This window comes from Doryrhamphus excisus, linkage group LG21 (genome assembly GCF_037039965.1).
Source record: "Doryrhamphus excisus strain RoL-2023G ecotype Guam linkage group LG21, RoL_Dexc_Guam_v1.1, whole genome shotgun sequence".
Classification (NCBI taxonomy): Eukaryota; Metazoa; Chordata; class Actinopteri; order Syngnathiformes; family Syngnathidae; genus Doryrhamphus; species Doryrhamphus excisus.
The window spans coordinates 13961377-13981565 of record NC_136377.1 but is presented as its reverse complement, the minus strand read 5'-3'; the positions used below and the strand labels follow the sequence as shown (position 1 = coordinate 13981565).

The 20189-nt window shown below is 43.1% G+C and overlaps 1 protein-coding gene across 2 annotated transcripts; it reads right to left on the bottom strand.

Moving 5' to 3' along the window:
- Positions 1-1127: 1127 nt before the first annotated feature.
- postna (periostin, osteoblast specific factor a) lies at positions 1128-20032 on the bottom strand. 2 transcript variants are annotated; one of them, XM_058086877.2, is made up of 25 exons: positions 19895-20031; positions 18278-18375; positions 17990-18139; positions 16731-16829; positions 13788-13852; positions 13559-13716; positions 13323-13487; positions 13110-13256; positions 12870-13011; positions 10941-11153; positions 9787-9921; positions 9553-9701; positions 9214-9350; positions 8707-8837; positions 8507-8637; positions 7016-7118; positions 6865-6932; positions 6742-6787; positions 6635-6670; positions 5640-5861; positions 5533-5568; positions 3324-3368; positions 3136-3222; positions 1622-1657; positions 1128-1502 (listed from the first exon to the last, which is right to left on the bottom strand). In XM_058086877.2, exons 3-25 carry the CDS (start codon positions 18106-18108, stop codon positions 1444-1446), a joined length of 2529 nt encoding a protein of 842 aa, XP_057942860.2. In that variant the 5' UTR covers positions 18109-18139; positions 18278-18375; positions 19895-20031; the 3' UTR covers positions 1128-1443. The 2 variants fall into 2 exon arrangements, with proteins under 2 accessions (XP_057942860.2, XP_057942862.2); XM_058086879.2 differs by lacking the exon at positions 3324-3368 and having other exon boundaries at positions 19895-20032.
- Positions 20033-20189: the final 157 nt, after the last annotated feature.

The following is a 20189-nucleotide window of genomic DNA, read 5'->3' as shown; positions in this document are numbered from 1 at the left end:
GATGAATGGATGGATGGATGTGAAACACATTATGTTTGGGCTGTCTGTGAATGTCGATGCAACTTCCAACTTGTAAAATAGATGTTATTGGAACTCTGCCCCACGATATAGTACCTCATACGCACCTGGTCTGCCAGAGAAAAAGAAGACGTAGCAGGAGGGATCAGTGTGGCCAACTTACCAATTTATTCAAACCCCTCTCTCTTTCAAAAATGCTAATTTTTTCTGGTCTTATTTGACAATTTTGTGAGAATTTGTGAGAATTTGTGTTTCTAATATGGGTGCTCCACCCCCTGCTGCAGCATCCAGAACAAGCATGTCTGCCATGTATGGGACGTCCTGTCTTTGTGAGAGTGATATACGTATGTTATGCACACTGCACAACTGGGGGCAAGCAATTGGCAGGGTGTGGTGAGTTTGAGGCTGGTGATGTGATCATCCGTCAGACAGCGGCTATAAAGCCCCGGTCCAAACCCGCTGTACTTTTTAATACAATATGTATCATCCTGTCATTTAGCTTTCTGTTCATTAAATACAGTCAAAATTGGCATATTTCACACATATTTGCGAAAGGTGATTAATCCCAATTAATTGAAAAACGGATTAATCTGAGTCAATTTTTTAATCATTTGACAGCCGTTTTTGCTTTGCTTTTTTTGCCTTGCCCATTGTCTCTCCTCCAGCAGCAATGCCAGTTATGCAAATTAGGCTATGATGTCATGAAACCCTCATTGACGCTTTCATCCCCACCAGACTTGATTACCGTAACAGCATTTTCTACGGACTTCCACACAAAACTCTCAATAAACGACAGTATATTCAGACCTCTGCTACCCGTTTACTCACTCACACTCGCTCTTATGAGCCCCCCCATCCTATAAAACCCCCACTGGTTTCCTGTCCAATATCGTATGCACTTTAAAATCCTGCTACTCCCTTTCAAAGCATTACATAACCCCAAACCCCAAACGTTTTGACGTGAGGGACTCACTGTTGACAAAATGGCACGGGTTGGGGGGCCAGACTATATATTTGATACATGTTTAGGCTCACAATTCTAACAGTCCACCATATGTAATAGTGTCATACAATCTGCTGTCTCTTTCTTCAAGAAGAGAACCAGTAAAAACAGAATAAAATGTATTTTAATGATGATAATTTACAGAGTGACATCCCCTACACGTTTAGTCTTTTTATTCAAAAGCATCCACTGTGCTGGATGCAAGCACCATAAAAAGCTTAGGAAATGCCCCCAAAGGCAAAACCATGAAAACAAATATCTGTCATACGCGTCACCTTCACCGTCTTAGCTCACAGCAAATGTTCAGAACACCAGCATGACAGTATTCATGCACGGTTGGCTTGGACACGGTACAAAAATACATCGGGACTGCACTGATCTCTTCCTGCTGCTCCACAAGATAATCCATCAATGAGCTTGTTTCACTGATTTGGCTTGTGGTGACGCCTCACCAGCCGTGTCCTCCTCCTCTTCATGCCGGCTGAGGAAGAAGACCAGAGGAGTGACATGAAGAATGAGCGCCAATAAGTCTGGTTTGCAACCAATTTGTCATGTTTGCACTGACAAAAGAAGTGATTTGATGTGGTGGAAGTTATTTACCTGGACCATTCCTGGCCGCAGCAAACCTCCCTCCCGCTGCAAGACGGAGAGAAGGATTATTGAACATACACATACTGTACATAATGGAACCTCCAGGGTGTTCTATGACAATACAGGTGGAGTAATTGTGCCTGGGACGTGTGTCTTGTCACACAAAACCAGATCATTTTCCCGTGATTTTTCAGTGTGTTTATCACTGGACTCTATGGGAGAAGTAAAACAAAAAAATTCCAATGCACTTTTGTCATTTGCTTTTCTTTTTTATTATAATTAAAGCCACTACTAATTATGAGTTGAATAAACTTACTTATTTATTGTAATGGACTTAAAATATTAAGTAAAACAATTATACAAAACAATTGACTTTACAAATAATTGTAAGTTAAATCAACCTGACGTTGATTCTAATGAACTTAAGATATTAAGTTTAATGGTGGTTTATGTTTGTGAATTATTTTAAGTTGAATGAAGTTGGCTTTGAGTGCATTGTTCCTGAAATACCAAGTTAAGTACCTTTTAAAGTCCTAAATTTGAACTCACTCAAGTTATCATTTCATTACTTAATTTTTTTAGGGCAACCGGTTTCCTTTCCATTTTTTAAGTAAATTTGTGTTTATCCGGGTTTACAGTGTAGTAAACTCAACCCCCAACCCATTCGGCACCAAACATGTATTTATACATTTTTATAAACCCAAACACAAGGACCCACAAATGTGTTTACACGTTTTTAGGTTTTTTGGAGCGTGGTGATGACCCAACTGCACACTCATGCCATAAAAACAGCCACATCTGATAAGAGCTCGGCATAGATCATTTGCATGTAAAAACACACTGAACAGATTATATATTTAAGTAGGGAAATTTATACGCATGTACACGCACTCAAATGTGAAAATTGTAAACACTTCATGCTGTTATACGTGTAAATAAATGCTATTTTTGGTATTGTTTATGCTGTGGTATAGTTGTTGTCAAAGTGTGCTTGAAATGTATGTTTTCACAAAAAGTTTTTTTTTTCTTGTTTTAGTCAGGAACTGTTATTTTCCTGAAACCTCCATATGTTCTACTACTGATTACTAAAGAACGCAAAAAGGTAGACAGAAAATTCTTTTTTGACAAAAGGTGGGAAGTCTAATGTTTCTTTTGGTAGGTTTCATTTTTATATAGACATAGAATTCAATAATCTGTGTGCCTTGAAAAATCTGTCAAAATTGTCTAAAATGGCTGGTACTGGTACTTTTGACCACTACCACCGGTACCATTCGGTGGAGTCAGATAGAGGCGAGGCAGGGATTTGAACATGTAAGGCATCAAGCTAAAAGCCGATGTCCAGTACAACTCTGAAGATGTCAGGGAGTGAGGTGAGCGCCACCATCTTCCACACTGATTCGCCGTGGAGGTTCCATTTCCTGTCGTTTGCTCATCCTTACATATTTCCTCGTTGTCTCACCAGATATTTTGTCATACTTTGTGGAAAGGTTTTCTGTTAAATCAATCCTTAGCTAGGACGTCACCTTGGATGAGTTTGGTGATTCTCTCAGACTCCTGGTCGATCAGGTTGGGGTCGCCATGGATGGTGGTGATCCTGGAGAAGTCGGGTCCTGAGTGAGTGACCAAACATGAAACATTAGCCACACAGACGTAGATGCACGCTTACATGAAGAGGACACAGACACCTTTTTGTTTTTAAATGGAAGCCTACCCTCAATGACATGAGGCTCGATCTCCGCAGTGAAGCGGGCTCCACCTTCAAACCGGCAGTGAAGAAGGTCATATAAAGTCATTCAATTAACGCTACTGACTGACAGATGGACAGACAGATAGGCACACACACCCAGTGGACACCACGCCCTCCACCACACCTATTCCCTTCGTCCACATGCACACCACATGCAGCGGGGGCGACACTAATGATGGACTCATGGAGGGGTGAGGACAGAGGGACAGACATCCAACATCATGGTGCACAGCGTCCTTGTACACGCCAGCCAGATCACAGCTATGACGAAATCATCAAGCAGGAAGTCTCCAAATATTTTATGATGAGACCGAGCGGGACCGTCTGCGTGATTTACGCTTCTAGATGGACTTTGCAGCTGCGGGGAGGCTGCAGAATTTATTTTTTCACATTAACCGGCATCACTCTCCTCTCACTGGCCAACTTTATGAGCTGCCACGAAAGACCGACCAATAAAGTTTTTAATAGGTGCATGAAACCCCCAAGTAGAATTTAATAGAAGACTTCACTTTCCTGATGTTGAATAAATGACCAGATTTTCCTCAATAAGCCTTTATCAGTCAAGGAAACTTAACCCTCAAAGGGAACCCACTTTTCTGACCTATAAATGTAGTTAAAATGTTGTATCATTGTCTTAAATGATGCCAAGGTTTCAGATAATGAGGTTTGCGTCCTCTGAAAACAGTTTGGAATGGCTCTGAACGCTCGGTTTCAGAGTTTTTTCTAACACTGGCTCCCTGTGACGTCACAAGGAGTCGGACTTCTTCCTTATATGGGCATGTGCCCTCCAAAGAGCTCTACTTCGCTCTGTTTACGGTTGTTAGCAATGGCTCACAGGATATCGTTCTACAAGGCAAGCTCAGGCCGAAGTGGTTGGAGTTGGCGATTCCCAGCAAGAGAAAAATATTTTGATCTTCACACGGGACTGTTTTTGTGGACATGAACATGAAATATCCACTAAACTGTTGATGAAGCCATGCTGCTGTGCGTCCACTGGAGAGAGAACTACAGCGTTGGCCAGGAGAAGCCATCCGGTACATTAAAGTCGTACACACTATGCCTGCACTCATTAAACACAGACCTACGTTACCTCTGAGTTCATACATGGTAAGTCATGGTAGGTCTCCAGCCAGTAGATTTTAACCACTAAACAAAGGCTTTATTCATTTATTATCAACTCATATTCCCACAAATATTCAGTAGTAGTCTGAAAGTAACAAGGAGCGCTTGGGAGTGCGATCAAACACAGCGGAATGGGCGTGCTCTGAGGCGGGCGGAATAAATTAAAACAGATTGTTTTGGAAATCCATGGAAATACAACTGGATTATGTGCAGATTCTGGAAGATCTAGAAAGTTTTCTGTGCTGGTTATTGTGTGTAGCTGCTCTATAGGAGTCCGCAACATAATAGGTCCCTTTTAAGAAGCCACAGCCATTTGCCCTTAAAGTAAAAAGACAGAGGATATAATACAAACCAAGTAAAAATAGAACTAAAACACAACTATGTCGAATGTATGATGTTACATACATCATCATTCATGCTAAATGTATCTTGGAAAAAGTAATTTTGTTGTATTTACGTATGCTCAAAAATCTCAGTCGCCTCTTGTTTATTGTTTCCAGGCTCAACCTCGATGAATTTCCAGAAAGTAAAAAAGTAAGTAGGATATTTTTGCAGCTAGAGCATATAAAACCTGTTATGAGAGCCCTGTAGACATAAAATAACACCAGTATCGTCACTTTCAAATTGAATCGAATTTTGGACTGGCATGAAGTTGGTTGAATCCCCACTGAAGGCCCAGGTACTGAATGCAATACTGCAATACTGATGGCGATAACCCGAGACAAGTAAATAGTTTTGATTACCACTAAACAACCCATCTCTGTCAACCCTTGTGACGGGATGGCACATGGTCCCAGGAAGACCACATTAAAGTTTGGTGAGGATCTGTGTGACTACAGGCAGGCATTGTCAAAGTATATATAGGATAGTCTAGACTGCAATGTCGTGTATCCTTCCGGGTGCGACCAATGCTCAAATCACCAGATGTTCAAATTCCAGTGCACACCATGAGAATGATGTCTGAGGACCACCGAGTTACTGGGATGATGGTGGTTAGATGACAAACAAAAGATCGGCAAGAACCACAGAGACCACGTAGAAGGAAACTGACCTGTGATGGTCTTCCCGCCCGAGTCCGCCTCTCCACCTGTGACCAGTAAGACTTGTCATTGATCATCTATCACCGCGTCATCATCACGTATACGACGGCCTGCTTACCATCGATAACTCTGATGACCTTGGTAATGCTCGGCTCCCCGATGACCCTGGTTACCTTGGTAACTGAGGGCTCACCCTTCACCACTACCTTGGTGACTGTGGGTTCTGTTTCAATGACCTGTGTTACCTTGGTATAGGTGGGGTCTCCCTCCACCACCTTGGTGAGCTTGGTGACCGACGGATCTCCTTCGATGACCCGGATCAGATGTGTTTGTCCGGGAGCTGTGGGGAGTGTTGACATAAATACCCTCCCAAGGAAAGACGTCTATGCAACATATCATACCTTATCTGTGCTAAGTTACCCAATATGTGAAGGCATGCAGCGTTCCGAGGGGAAGTGCACTGGACCAAGACTTCCAAGACTCTGACAGTCTAATTACATCATTACTAAAGACCAGGATTTGATATGCCGATACATCCCAAAGGATTTAAGACTGGATCATGACAGGAAGCTTGGATGTAATCAGTGTCTGGCAGCCAGCAAAATTCCATGAATGAATGCAGGGTTCTGATCCAGTTTGGATTTCAAATCACAAGTCGCTGTCGTAAATCCAAAAGTTGTTAAGAAACACCTGACTGATATTTTTGGGCGGGGTTGACAAAAATGTTGCCCTGGACTTTTTGGTTAAGGCTGCTCTTGTGTCCCCTTTTAAAAAAAAAAAAAAAAAACTGTCCAGGGCTAGGATCAAATAGTTCATGCGCATGTCATGGCAGATATGTGCATCCTTTGCACATTTGCTGTGAATGCAACCCCGTTGTGCAAAAGAGGCCCCAAGGTGCAGCAAAAAATAAATAATTGGCATAATTGATCGTCCCACAGAGAAAACCCCCAGTACCACTAATGACTAACTCCTCTGGGAAGAATTTAGAGTGTGTCTGTGGAATATGTGCCATCAATGATAATGGACCTGCCGGATTGCCATATCCATACCCGTTTTACAAGCTTATTCTTCCACAAACATAGTATCCGTCAAACAATGTTGCAACAGACTCACTTTGCTCTGTGTACTCCGTTGTAGTGATGGTCCTCTCTGTGGACAACAGAGAGATTCAGCCCATGAACGGGGTGGGGGGTGAAGAGTAAGAATGGAAGGAAACTTACTGATGAAGGTGAGTGGGATCTCAGCATAGGAGAATCCTGACAGAAACTAAAGAAGACAAACCAGTAGGATCACACAGAATTCCCCAAACATCCTGTCTGCACTGTCTGCTCTGGCCACTATACCTGGATCTTGATGTACTTGATGATCTTCCTGAGAAGGAGCAGCAGGTCCTGGCGGCCCACAGGAAGGTCTACAGGGGAACATCAGAGTGGAACATCACCATGCTTTGACATGTGTGTGTGTATGTGTGTAAAATATGTTTGTTGAGCTTACCTGCAGGATAGAGAACGTTCTTCACCACATGGATCACACCATTGGTGGCCATCAGGTCACTGTCTGGAACGTCTACTGAGTTCACGTGGATGGAGTTATTCACCTGGGACAAAAAAAGGAGGACAGCGATGGATGATGCATCACAGCATATCATAGTAAGCCACAGATGGAAATACTGTTACCCCTTGTGGCTGTAAGACTTCTCCTGGCTTGTTTAGTTGAACAAAAAAATATTTGTAGTAAAAAGAAACATAACGAACACTCTGATGGACTTTTTCACATAGGGCCATGTACAGTAGTTTTCGGTTTTAGTTTTTTATTTTTTCTTAAAAATAAAAACATTTGTGTTCATCTGTGTTATTTAATATTTATTCAATTATTATTATTATTATTATTATTATTATCTGTGTTTTAAATATTACAATTTTTTGATGATCTGAAACATTTAAGTGTGACTAACAACCAGGAAGACATTTTCACACCGCTGTATATTTTCAATGATGATAAAAATATGCCCAAATGGAGGAAAATACGTTCCACGACAGCCGTAACACAGGACATGTAACATGACCCTGAAAAATCATAGTTCTGCTTGGAAGCTGATTAAAACAAGACAAACTGTGCTTCCTGTGTTGGTTTTGTGACGTAATAATACGGAGGAGTGCTGAGACTTGATGGACAAAGCAGGCAGCTGCTAGTCAACTTCCTGCAATCAGAAGGCTGCTGTGAAGGTGGACAGCTGAGTCAGTCAGATAAGTTTTACCTCCTCTGCACTACTTCCTGTCTCCTTTCACGCCCACCATCCCTTCCAGACGTCATGAGATTGCATGAGTGATGATAAAGCAGACATGAAGGGTAGAAGGTGGAGAAGGCTGAGATTCGGGCTACCAAAGAGGAAACGTTGATGGAAATGACAGCCGGATGGCCTTTATTATGTCTGGCCGTCCTCCAGAGATCATCTCTGAGCTTCTAGATTAACTTTGCCTCTTTGAAGCTCTTGTTGGAGCGGGTGAAGGCTGGAATGCCCAACCTAAAGGAATGTGTGTTCATGTGCAGCCATTAAGGAATTAAATGCAGGGTGACCCCTCCATAGACAGAGAACATGAACTGTGCGTAAGGCCCCACTATTCATTTTGCAGAAGAGGGCGCATTCTTGGTAAATGCGCAAAGGATGAGCATCGCTGCACCAAATCAGCGGAGGCAGAAGGACAATAAGTAACCTAAGGCCATGTGTGCCTGGCAGTGTAATGGTGCAGCTGCTGCCTTTGAAGGCTGAGAATGTGAGTTCAATCTCAGCCCTCAATAGTGTTTCTATTTTGTAGTATCCAATCATTTCTTGCATGTTTTTGTATTACTCCAAAAATGCGTGTAAATAAATTAGGGTAGGGTAGACTTAAGGCCCCAACTTAAGGCCCTAGCTTGGCTAGACTAAATCATCAGATGAGCAGGTGTATTTTCCAGAGTGAAGCAGAATGTGTCGGATGTACTTACAGACATAACTTGCAAGTTTCTGCCCTGCAACGTTTTCAGCAGGTTAGTCACGCCCCCTTCTAGGCCGCCATTGATGAAGATGCCGTGGCCCACGTGATAGAGCAGAATGGTCCTCAGAACGTTCAGGTCGCCTGCCACGAAGTGTCGTTAGTCGTTGTCATGGTTGTTCTTGTTGTGTTACTTTAATGCAGAGTGCTGACTTTTAAGCAACGTCATGTCGTCTTGGCTGAGGTCGCTGAAGGCGTCGTCCGTTGGCGCGAAGACGGTGAAGGAGCCCTCCTGCTTTAGCAGATCCGTCAGACCCGCCGTCTCCATCAGCGACAGGAAGATTCTGCATTCATTACGAAGACAAGCAAAGAAAACGCATCTTGCTTAGCAAGAAAACCCACAGGGTTCTTGAATTTGAAGCATCTTTGAATTTAATGAGCAGTTGGAACATGTGACCGAAGGATACAGGCTGACCCCATCCCCATGTGAATTTGAATTTGAGTATTACCATGATGTCAATCAAAAAATAATAATTTGTTGACATAGACTACTACCCTGGTGGACCGTGACAGTGGCTGGTATAAAATGGACCCCAGATACCTCAGTCAATGACTTCGACATCCTTCAAAATCATGAGGCTTCTTGGGTTTCTTCTCATGTTTGTCCTCTCTGGCGTCAAACTGACATACTGACAGAACAGGAGAAGAAAATGCTCTCACTTGAAGCGTCCATCTGTCTTCAGGATCTGGTAGGTGGTCTTCTCAGAGGGTCTGATGATGGACCTGATGAGGTGGAGGACGCCATTGCTCCCTTCCTTGCTGCCTCGCACCATGCAGGCGTTCTCGATGCACACAGCCTGATGTGAGAAAAACGGACATCTGGCTGATGGACTGATGACAATCAACAAAACAAAAGCGAAGCCAGATGAAGTGCACACGATGGGAAACATCACAGATCATCTGCCAGGCTTCCATGACGTCTGTTTACCACTGAGTCATGTTCGCACTAGCAGGGAACCTCGTAATGTTCCTAACAACTCCACTCCCACAGGAGCTGACCGTTCGGTAGATGAAGACTCGTAGCAGCTTTCCAGCCAGCGTCTCCAGCAGCTGGCCGTTGTAGAGCTCGCTCAGCGTGACCTTCAGCTTCAAGATGTGGTTTTCCAGCAGGTACCTCAGCAGCGTCTGGTCTGTGGCCATCACCTCATCTGACAAATGAAAGCTCAGATGCATGAGATCATCAAAGTGTCTTCAAGATGCTGCACAGGGCGCAATGAAGACCAAAGTTCTCACTGGTGAAGGCGGCGTTGAGGGGAGCAAGGAGCGTGTACTCCGTCTTTGGGCCCAATGCTGCGGCTAAGCCCAGTTCTGACACCATGTCATTGAAGGTGCTCTGGGACTGGCCCATCAGCTCCATCACGTCCTTGGCTGAAAGACAATATGAGGACACACTGCAACCATGACACATGGACAAAATACAGGGAGTGGAAATTGGAGAAAATGGGCTGTTTTTAACAGCTTCCACACTTCGGACAATCATTTTTACAAGAGTGCACACACTTCCAACATGTGTTGCTAAGATGAATAATTAAAAGGTCCTCGGTTTTACATTAGTGACATTGGGACATTTTAAAAGAACCTGTTTTTAATTATCACTATAGCATCACATACCTATGTATGCTATGTGTTATGTCTTACCTATGCTATCCTGTTGCTTACATTTGTGTCCTCCTGTCCCATACCTTAATGTTATGTTGTATGTGATATATGGCGTCTACTACATTGGACAAGTGCAGTTTAAGGGGACCTATTGTGCTCATTTTTCGACCCTTTGTATTGACTTGTGGTCTCCTATAGAGCAGCTCCACACAATAATCCGCACAGCTGTATTTCCTTTGATTTGTGCTTCCTGCCAAAGCGGTCTGTTTTAATTGACTCCACCCACGGCCCGCCTCCAGGAGTGCCCACTTGCCCAAAATGCTTCCTAACTATGAACCATATAAGGAAGTCCACTCTCTGTGACATCACAAAGGCGCAGTTTTACCACGCCTTTTGAAACTGAGCGTTTTGAGCCATCCCAAACTTCTTTCAGGGCTCACTTCCAAATGCACAAACCTCATTACCTGAAACTTTAGCATCGTTTAACACAAGGATACAATATTCTAACTATATTTATAGGTCAGAAAAGTGGAAAAAGCATAATAGGTCCCCTTTAAGGTGTATATGTCAAAAGCTGATTAAGTACACGATAGCACCTCTTGGAGACACACACTCTGTCTGACACCAACACAGCTCATTAGCCTTAAAGTTACACACACACACTGTAGGGCTTACTGAAAGCACTTTTAAACAGTGTGCAGTGTATTTTAGAGATTAGGCACTCCAGTCCGATCCCTGGTTGATTGATCCTTCATGTGTCTCAATACTTTTGTCCATGTATATCTTACCTGAGTTGGGCACGAGCACCTGGTCAATGAGGTGGATGACACCATTGGTAGTAACAATGTCCTTCTTCAGCACCATCTTGACGCCGTTGACCGTCAGGCTGTCGCCATCGCAGCCGACCTCGATGCTGCTGCCCTCGGCCGTCTCGTACACGGTGCCCGCCATGATGGCCTCGGAACACTGTACGCTCTTCAGCAGATGGTAGTTGACCAAGGCTGAGTGGTTAGGAGAGGACAGATTGCAGTGAAGTTTGCTAACATCATGTCAGGCCTCTGCTGCTCTCCATGAAATAATGAGGCACTTCTTCAATATTTACATATGAGATTACAGCACTTATTGTAAAACTGAGCAAACAAACCACAGCAAAGATTGCACAGATTTGATTAGAACATGAAAAACACTTCCAGTTCCACTTCCAAGGTGATCTGTTGCCAAATGTGACAGAATCGTCTCCAGAGGACGTGACTCACCGAGGACATGAAAACTGGCAGCAGCTTCCTGGCTGATAAATCTATGACTAAATTGTTGATAATCTGCCACTTTGGACACATAAATCTGTCTCATTCATCCTCCTGCATGCTAACAATGCTAAATGTTCCCAGAGACGGATAGTGTTGAGCAAATAAACCAGCAACCCAGCAGGTTACAAAGTCAATGATCTTAAATGTTGTTAAAGTCAATTGCTGAAGAACATTTAATCGTAGGTGCTACCTAGTGGCCTTGTTTAGTGTCCTAAACAACATTTTGCTGTACTTCCATCACTCTCGGGTTGAACTGTGATTTAACCCTCCCCACTGCCACTTTCGGGTTTCCCCTCGCAGGAGTGCCACAGTGAGTCAACTGCATGAATGGTTTTGCTTAGTGGCCTTCCTGATGAACCCATGCCCCCTGCCACTAAAGGCCACGTACTGAAATAGGAAAGGACGCAAGGGCATGTCAAAATGGCCCTTGCATCCATTCCTTTCCATTCATTCATTTTTTTTTTCAACTTTGTTCTTCTTGTAATTCTAACTTTGTCCCCACAGTGTTTTGACTTTATTCTCAGAAGACGTCAACCTCATTATATCAGCATTATCCATTGTTTTATTGTTTCTCGAACATTACGACTTAAAAAAGTCATCTTTTTTTTAAATCTTAAAAAAAAATCTCTTTTTCAACTCTGTGTGACTAAAATACTGTTATTTTTCCTCATAATATCATATCAAATGATTACTTTTTCTTGCAAAATTAAATAAACACATGTATGTATAAATGTACTTGAAAATAACACTCATATGAATTCAATTAGGCTGAATTCAAATAGGCTGCACGGAGGTCGAGTGATCAGCGCGCAGACCACATAGCTAGCAGACCCGAGTTCAATTCTACCCTTGGCCATCTCTGAGTTTGCATGTTCTCCCCGTGCATGCGTGGGTTTTCTCCGGGTACTCCGGTTTCCTCCCACATTCCAAAAACATGCTAGGTTAATTGGCCACTCCAAATTGTCCATAGGTATGAATGTGAGTGTGAATGGTTGTTTGTCTATATGTGCCCTGTGATTGGCTGGCGACCAGTCCAGGGTGTACCCCGCCTCTGGCACAAAGACAGCTGGAATAGGCTCAATAAACAATGCTCCTTCATCTCAAAATAGTGGGGCAGGGCAACGGGGGAAAGGGTCCAGGGAGGTGTCTGGGGGTCCGTAAGTAAACTTCATGTGACAGTTGTAGCTGACATTATCTCAGCTAGATTTATTTATCCACTGATAATCTGGTGATTGTATGCAGAATGCTGGTTTGTACCGATGAATAAATGCCCCCTCCTCAATAGTAGGGGGGGCCTGAAAAACATTTCTATCCCCTGCATGACATTGAGAACGATTGGTCTAAGCAGTTGCATGAACTACGAGTGTAAACCCAGCCAATGACAATATTGAGTGAAATACAAACGGTTACCTGCAATGACGGCTTTGTCCCCCATGAGGCGCTCCAGGTGGCCCGGCCCCAGCCTGTCAAAGGCAGCGTTAGTCGGTGCGAACAGTGTGTAGTGTCCTGGCTGGTCCAGCTTGTCCATCACGCCCGAGGCCAGCGCGGCCGCCTGCGAGCACAGTTCACGGTTCATTGACCTCGTCCCCATAGTAAGGAAGTTAGCGTTTGCCTCTTTTTCAGCCTAGTAAAGTATACTGAAAAGCGTACACTGAAGGAGGAGAGTTCGTCGTTCACATCCAGGACGTTTTTGATGGTGTTGCCCACGGCGTTGATGACACGATCGATGACATGCACCACACCGTTGGTGGCCACCTGGTTAGCGTGGATGATCCTGGCACAGTTGACGGTCACCACCTTCACAGATTTAAAGCATTGTTAGCCTTCATTCTGTTCATCACCTGAATGACTCTGCAGACCTACGCCGTTGGAGTAGTGGTTGATGTAGAGACCCAGGTCGTTGAACATGGACGTGACCGTCATGCCGTCCTTCAAGTCTTTGGTCAGCAGGCGGCGGCTGACCATGTGGTAGCGGAGGGCATTGTACAGCTCCATGTTCACGTTGCTAACCAACGTCGACCGAACACTCTGGAAGACATGGCGGCGGTCAGCCACACGGGCGGCGACAGAGCAAGGATTCACTGCCAAATTGTACTTACGGTGTCCAGCTGCTCCCAGGCGTCGTTGCTGGGAGCGAACATGGTGAACGAGCCCCTGCCTTCAATCTCCGCCCTCAGCTGGGACATGTCAGAGTACTGCTGCGTGGTGGTGGCCTTCATCAGCCCCAGCGTGCCGTACACATGGTCGATGGGGGCCACTTTTTAGGAGCAGAAGAAGACTTTTAGAAGAAGCAGCAGCAAAAGCCGACGAATGCTGAGCGGCACCAACCTGCAGGACATCCTTTCATGCCATCCAGATGCATGTAGCCGGGGCAGCACTCATACACTACCATGCTGCAGGGGGTGATAGAGGAACCTTACATTAGCAGAGCAACAACAGAGACCAAGCTACAACTGAGATAATGCTGCTAAATACATCACAGCACATCATAACAACCCTCATGCAAATATGTGCCGTAGTCTGAAAAAGTCCAATATTGTTCAATTTTTCAATGTTTGGACTGAGAAAAATAATACATTTATGTTTAACACTCAGCACTTAGATGGTGAATGCTCGACTTTCTTACCATCCACTCATTCATTCAGCTTCTTCCAGGCTACTTCATCAGACTCCCCTTTTTTCACCAGGAATGCCATACATTTCATGCCAGCATTAAAGCAAGTACTCAATCATATCTCAACAGTGACACGATCAATCCCCATTTATTTCCACCTTTACACAAATGCTGGACTCAGCAGGCACAATGAATGCTTCAGTTGCTCTGTCTTAAGCAACGTGTGCAACACGTGTTTTCCAGCCCTGGCACTATTAATAATATCCTCATCCTCATCCTCATCCTCATGAATGAATGCCATACTCTCCTGGCATGCATGCTGTTGTATCTCAGCACTGAACCCTTCACTCTTGGCATTTACATAACCTTTCTTCTAAATGCTATACTCTGCCAGCAATGAACAATCGACTCTCATCAGTCACAATGAAGAATATACTCTCAGCCTTCAAGGGATCGTTTACTCTCAGCGTAGCGAATGTTTGTTTCATTCATTTACATAATGAATGCTCGCCATACTCTTTCAGTATCAAGCTAAAGGGGATATTATTATCTATTATGCTCATTTTTAGGCCCTTTGTATTGAGTTGTGGATTCCTTTAGAGCAGCTACACACAATAACCAGCACAGAAAGCGCTCTAGTTCTTCCAGAATCTGCACCTATTCAGCTGTATTTCTTTGCATTTTGTGGTCCCAGCGAAAACGGTCTGTTTTAATGTATTCCACTCACGGCCCGCCTCCCCGCTGTGGTTGGTCACACTAGCAAGTACTGTAAATAAACAGGACACAGATAAATTGTTACTTACTGCTTGCTCAGTCCACACGACTAAGTAACGTTGCAAAGGCTTCAGCTAGTCCAGCTGCATACTGACCCATGTTACCCAACAGTCCAGTGTGAAATGCCGTTGACAGGTTAAAATCCATTTTGTTGCTGATAGGAATCAGGAACTCCAACCACTTGTGCCTGATGGTGGCGTTTTTAGGAATTCTAAACAACTGCGGCTTTGCTAGCAAGTAAACAAAGGAGCAAAGCTTGGAGGAGGGCAGAGCGGTTATCCGGCTTACAAACACGCCCATATAAGGAACTCCGCCTCTCTGTGACATCACAAAGGGGCAGTTTTACCACGCCTTTTGAAAACCGAGCATTTTGAGCCATCCCAAACTTCTTTCAGGGATTACTTCCAAATGTGCAAACCTTATTATCTGAAACTTTGGCATGGTTTTAAGGAACGCTCAGCTATCATACCAGAAATGTTTGACTCTCTCAGTGTTCAAATGAGGACTGCATTCGTCTCTCAGCATCCACACCATTCATTTTTGGTCATGCAGCCAGCCTGGCGGTGCATTCAAGGCACTTTCAACGTGAGCTTTAAAGCTAATGGAGAACTTCCTGTGTGGTGTTCCTCATCTATATGAGCTCTGTTCGTCCCAATAAGAGCCACATTCTTTTCACACACACACACACACACACACACACACAACCAGCTTGTTGTGATACTTTTTTGTTTCCATGTCAAATACGTAAACATGTGTGCACAGCTGGACGTCAAGAAGCCATGATGTCATGGCTCTGAGGACGTGATAATGGAGGCTGCGCCACCTGGACTTTGTCAGTATTGCACGTTTGTCGCAGCGTGGCGCTCCATGCAGCAGATGTTCACCACGAACACACAAACACGCAGCCATGCAGCTCCGAGACACGATGAGGAACTCGGAGTGTGACGCATTAATAATAAAATGTGTCTGGAATATGCTTAACAAAGTTATTAGTATACTTCAACATGTATGAAGGGGAGTCAGAAGAAGCTGAGCTTATTTTTTCTTTGTTTCTTCAGTTTGTTGATCCATTTTAATGCCGGAGGTACATTTTTGGACAGATATAATGATATAATGTAAAGAGCTGATAGCTAGCAACTTCACTTCTTACATGAATAGCTATAGCATTGTACTGCCAAAACATTTAACCCGTATCAGCTATTTTTGTTGTCATCAAACAAAATAATTACAAATGATAAATGGATAGAACTTATTATTGATGACAATGCTGACTTTCTTTGGACCCATGGTGGCATATTTTCCAATCCCACTTGGTAAAAAAAAGGGACCCCGGGACAATACGGTACAGTACAGGACAACAGACGAGTTTGTTATGTGCAACCAAGACAAAAAATGAGCGCAACATTTTGGTTAAAAAGGGAATCGTACCAAAACTGGAGCATGCAAAAAGCAAGGTTTGACTGTATTTGTGTCACCATCATTATGTCCCATCTAAACTGCCTCTTTTTTTAAGGTGTTTTAATTGGAGTTTACCATGCAGTGCTCCTACGGGATCCAATCTGGTGTGCCTAATATTGTGCTCCGGAATCGTGTACACACCCACACAGGGTCTGGCTTAATTTCTTTTCCTGGTAATGTAATCATCGAGCTCCCCTGTGGCCTAATCAGGCTCTACTTTGGGCTTTCCTTCCTGCCTTTAAAGCCAAGGAGCGTAGCAACACTGACCAGGTCCTGGCATGGTCGTGATGAACACACGTGTTTGACATGGAGGCGCTGCTGCGTGTCACGTCTCTTTGTAGTAAAACGACTTCCATGCAACAGTTGGTTTAACTTTTGGGATTTTGGGCTGGCATTTGAATGATGTACGCAGTAATGACACTCACGCCTTCTTGCCACAGATGGATCCTTTGTACCAGTTCCTGCATGTGCTGAAGTATTTCTTCTTGGTCCCCAAAACCTGCTGCAGGGCGCACACATTAGGCCTGAAGGAGGGGGGGGGGCAGGATGTGGGTGGAACGAGGGGGTCAAAGATGTAAAGGGGGGAAAAGATGGAAGTTGTTGAGTGATGGGATGATGAAAAGAAGAGAAGGAATGTCTTTATGTTATGAAACATGTAGGAAACATACTTAAAACTTCATAAAACACAGATTTGACATTTGTATGCAGGAAACACACACTTAAAACCTTTTTAGGATTCAGCTTTGACAAACATTTCAAATACTTATTTTAGAACTTTGAACAGGAAACAAAGACTGTGAAGGTTTTTGGTCTATTTTGATATTTTTGCAAACACTTTTATGGTAGAAGAAATTCATCCGTCCGTCCAGCTATCCATTTTCTATGGTCGCGAACCCTGGATGGGTCACCAGCCAATCACAGGGCACATATAGACAAACAACCATTCACACTCACATTCATACCTATGGACAATTTGGAGTTGCCAATTAACCTGGCATGTTTTTGGAATGTGGGAAAACCGACGCATGCTCAGGGAAAACATGCAAACCACTTCCCCACTGTGCAGCCTTGCTTTGTTTAATCAAATGGAAAAAAACACAAGCACACAAGAAAACCCTTCTTTTGCAGACATTTTTCTCATTTTAAAATATTGCAAAATATTGCATATAAAACCATAGATGTGCTACAGTTTTGACTTGAAAATGTGAATATTTTTTATGTTATTTAATAACAATTACAATAATTAAAAAATAACACAATGCACACATTATATTTGAAATTGGATGAAATTGGTGAAATGCACATTTATATGCACAATTATTTCATCTACATTAATTACAAATCTTTTTAAATAATGTCCACATTTAATATCAAGATATTGATATAATATCAATATTTGATTTAATGATGATATGTTATTGGTTATTAATTATAAAACTATTCAAACTAATATAAAACTAAATATGCACACTTAAATCCCTTATTGTGTCTTTGATTTAATAGAGCAAAAGATCATTCAATGAATGTTCATTTTTTTAACCAAATAAATTCCCAAATTTTCCCAAAGTTTGGATTATCGTTTACTGCTTTTTTGGTTTGTTATGTATTCATGTATGTTTTTGTGCTGCCTCCTGCACACAATGTAAACAAAACAATATTAAAAAACTGTACGTCATCGTCTTACCCTTCCTTCCTGGCCCTGATGCGACTGTGGCTGACAATCTTGTCATAGGCAGAAGACTCCACGCTTGGTAGCGAGCAGAGCGCCACCATCAGGAGGGTCACTACTGTCAACTGATGCATCCTGTCAGTCTGCACGGCCCCACAAAACACCCTGTTGATACGTGTGAGCGTGTGTGAACCAGGCAGCTCTTTTATACCCCCTCGCTCTCTCTCACACACACACACACACACACACACCCACCTAAACCTAAAACACTTGTGACTCAGCTCAGCCCCCCTTCCCCCTCACCATGCTGCTTCCAGTCAGTTTTCACACCTCCATCCCATCCCAGAGCGCCCGGGACGCCCTCAGGAGGTACACACCCTACAAAAGACACACAATCCCACCTGCAAAAGCACAATGAAACACACACAGACTCAACAGTGCTGTGTAAAAGTGTTAGGTCAGAGTTGGCAATGTCATAACCTGACAATGTGGGGGTGATGCCATAGAACAGCCAGTAGATGGCCCTGTTTATTTTTCATTGCAGTGTGTTGTATATTTAATACAGAGCAGCAATTCCATTGTTAAAAAAAAGTGTTTTACTGGCATTTTATTGGCACTGTATATTGATCTGCGTAGGATTGCTCGCTAGGATTGTGCATCTTTTCATTTCTATGTATGTTACCCTCGCAGGAAAAAGTTTGTCCGAGTTGTGTGTTTAACATAACGGAGCAATCATTGCTGAGTGTATAGCACTTGAACAATCCAATGTAAAAGCGAGTCTTTAAATCGTCTGTAATGAATCCATGCCGATTAAAGCTCGACACTCTTTCTACAAGCTTGAGTGCACTTTTATGACCTGCCTCCAGCGGCCTCATGATTTCCTCGTTACTTTGCTTTTACGCAGAAGATCCATCACTTGTTTGTCTTCCAAACTGCCTCTGCGCGGCAACAAAATGTCTTTTTTTTTTTAGTGCATGTCTTCATTTGCAGTCTCCTGGACTGAAATAATCTTCTATGCTGCAAAACTTTCCCTCTCCCTTGAGGGACAACATCAAGTAGGAGCCAACACAGAAATTCAGGCTTAAAAAAGACTTTGATTGACACTTGCAGTGCTGTCAATCAAGAGTGAGCAGTATTATCCTCTTAAAGTGCATGAACACAAGACGCACTGATAGAAATTACACATTTAGCCATCCTACGTCTGAAATGTGTCTCCCTCTAGTGGTCATAATTAGTCAGTGCCGTCACACGGGCGTACATCAAATTAGTACTTTTGAAAGTTTAAAACCATAATATAAAATGCTAATTGTGAAGAATATAATTATAACAGCCAATGATGACATAGTGTTAAATATTTGGTAATTTTAGATGTTATTCTAGGGTTTGACGTGATTTACAGTGTCAACTATATATTTTTTATTTCTTCGTCGCCTTTACTGCCCCACCGAAGTGTACGCAATGTTTCCCTCTAGTGGTCATAATCTGTCAGTGCAGTAATTAAGCGCCAGACGTCATTTAAACATGGACGTTTCTATTCTATGTCACGGTATGTTAATATGGATGCGTTTGGAGATTTTATTGGTTTATTCCAATCTAGTCTGCTTCTGTTGTACGTAATACAAGCAGGGGGGTTGTCACATAGGGGCCAGAGATAGCGAGCTAGAGGAGAACATTTGACTGAAAGCAAACACGTTCTGGAGGTAGCTTGATTGACGCTAATAGAAGGACGTGTGGTGTTAGAAGATAAGACTTTGTCTCCAGGTCAAAACCACAGTGTTCTTAAAGGTAAACTGCACTTTTATTTGGAATTTTGCCCACATCTACAATTTTTTTTTATCTGCAAAGACTCCTATTAAAACACCTCCAACACGGTTTTATGGTTTTACTATATACGTACATTCACATAACATAAATACTTACAGTACTACCGGAACTCCCTTCCTGAGCGCCTTGATTTTACATACTTTACCAACATAGAAACAAAGAAGTAGTAGCAGCACCTCCAATCTGTAGCGCAGCCTTTTGGTAGTTGTGACGATGCGGTTGAAGCTAGTCGCTAGCCGGCTAGTAGCTAGAGACTAGCTAGAGTGGCGTGGCACGGTATCAATACGCCAGAAACCTACTTATACAATTACAATGTCGCTGTAGCTTGGTTAATATGCAGGTCACAAGTGTTTTTCCATTATTAGCTATGTCTCTTTAACTGTTTTTATAT

Coding starts and splice junctions, on each gene's coding strand:
- postna (XM_058086877.2), bottom strand. CDS start 18,108: ATGCATCAGTTGACAGTAGTGACCCTCCTGATGGTGGCGCTCTGCTCG. Junction 13,257..13,322: donor TCAACCACTACTCCAACGGC/GTAGGTCTGCAG, acceptor AAATCTGTGAAG/GTGGTGACCGTCAACTGTGC. Junction 6,671..6,741: donor GATCCCACTCACCTTCATCA/GTAAGTTTCCTT, acceptor TGTTGTCCACAG/AGAGGACCATCACTACAACG.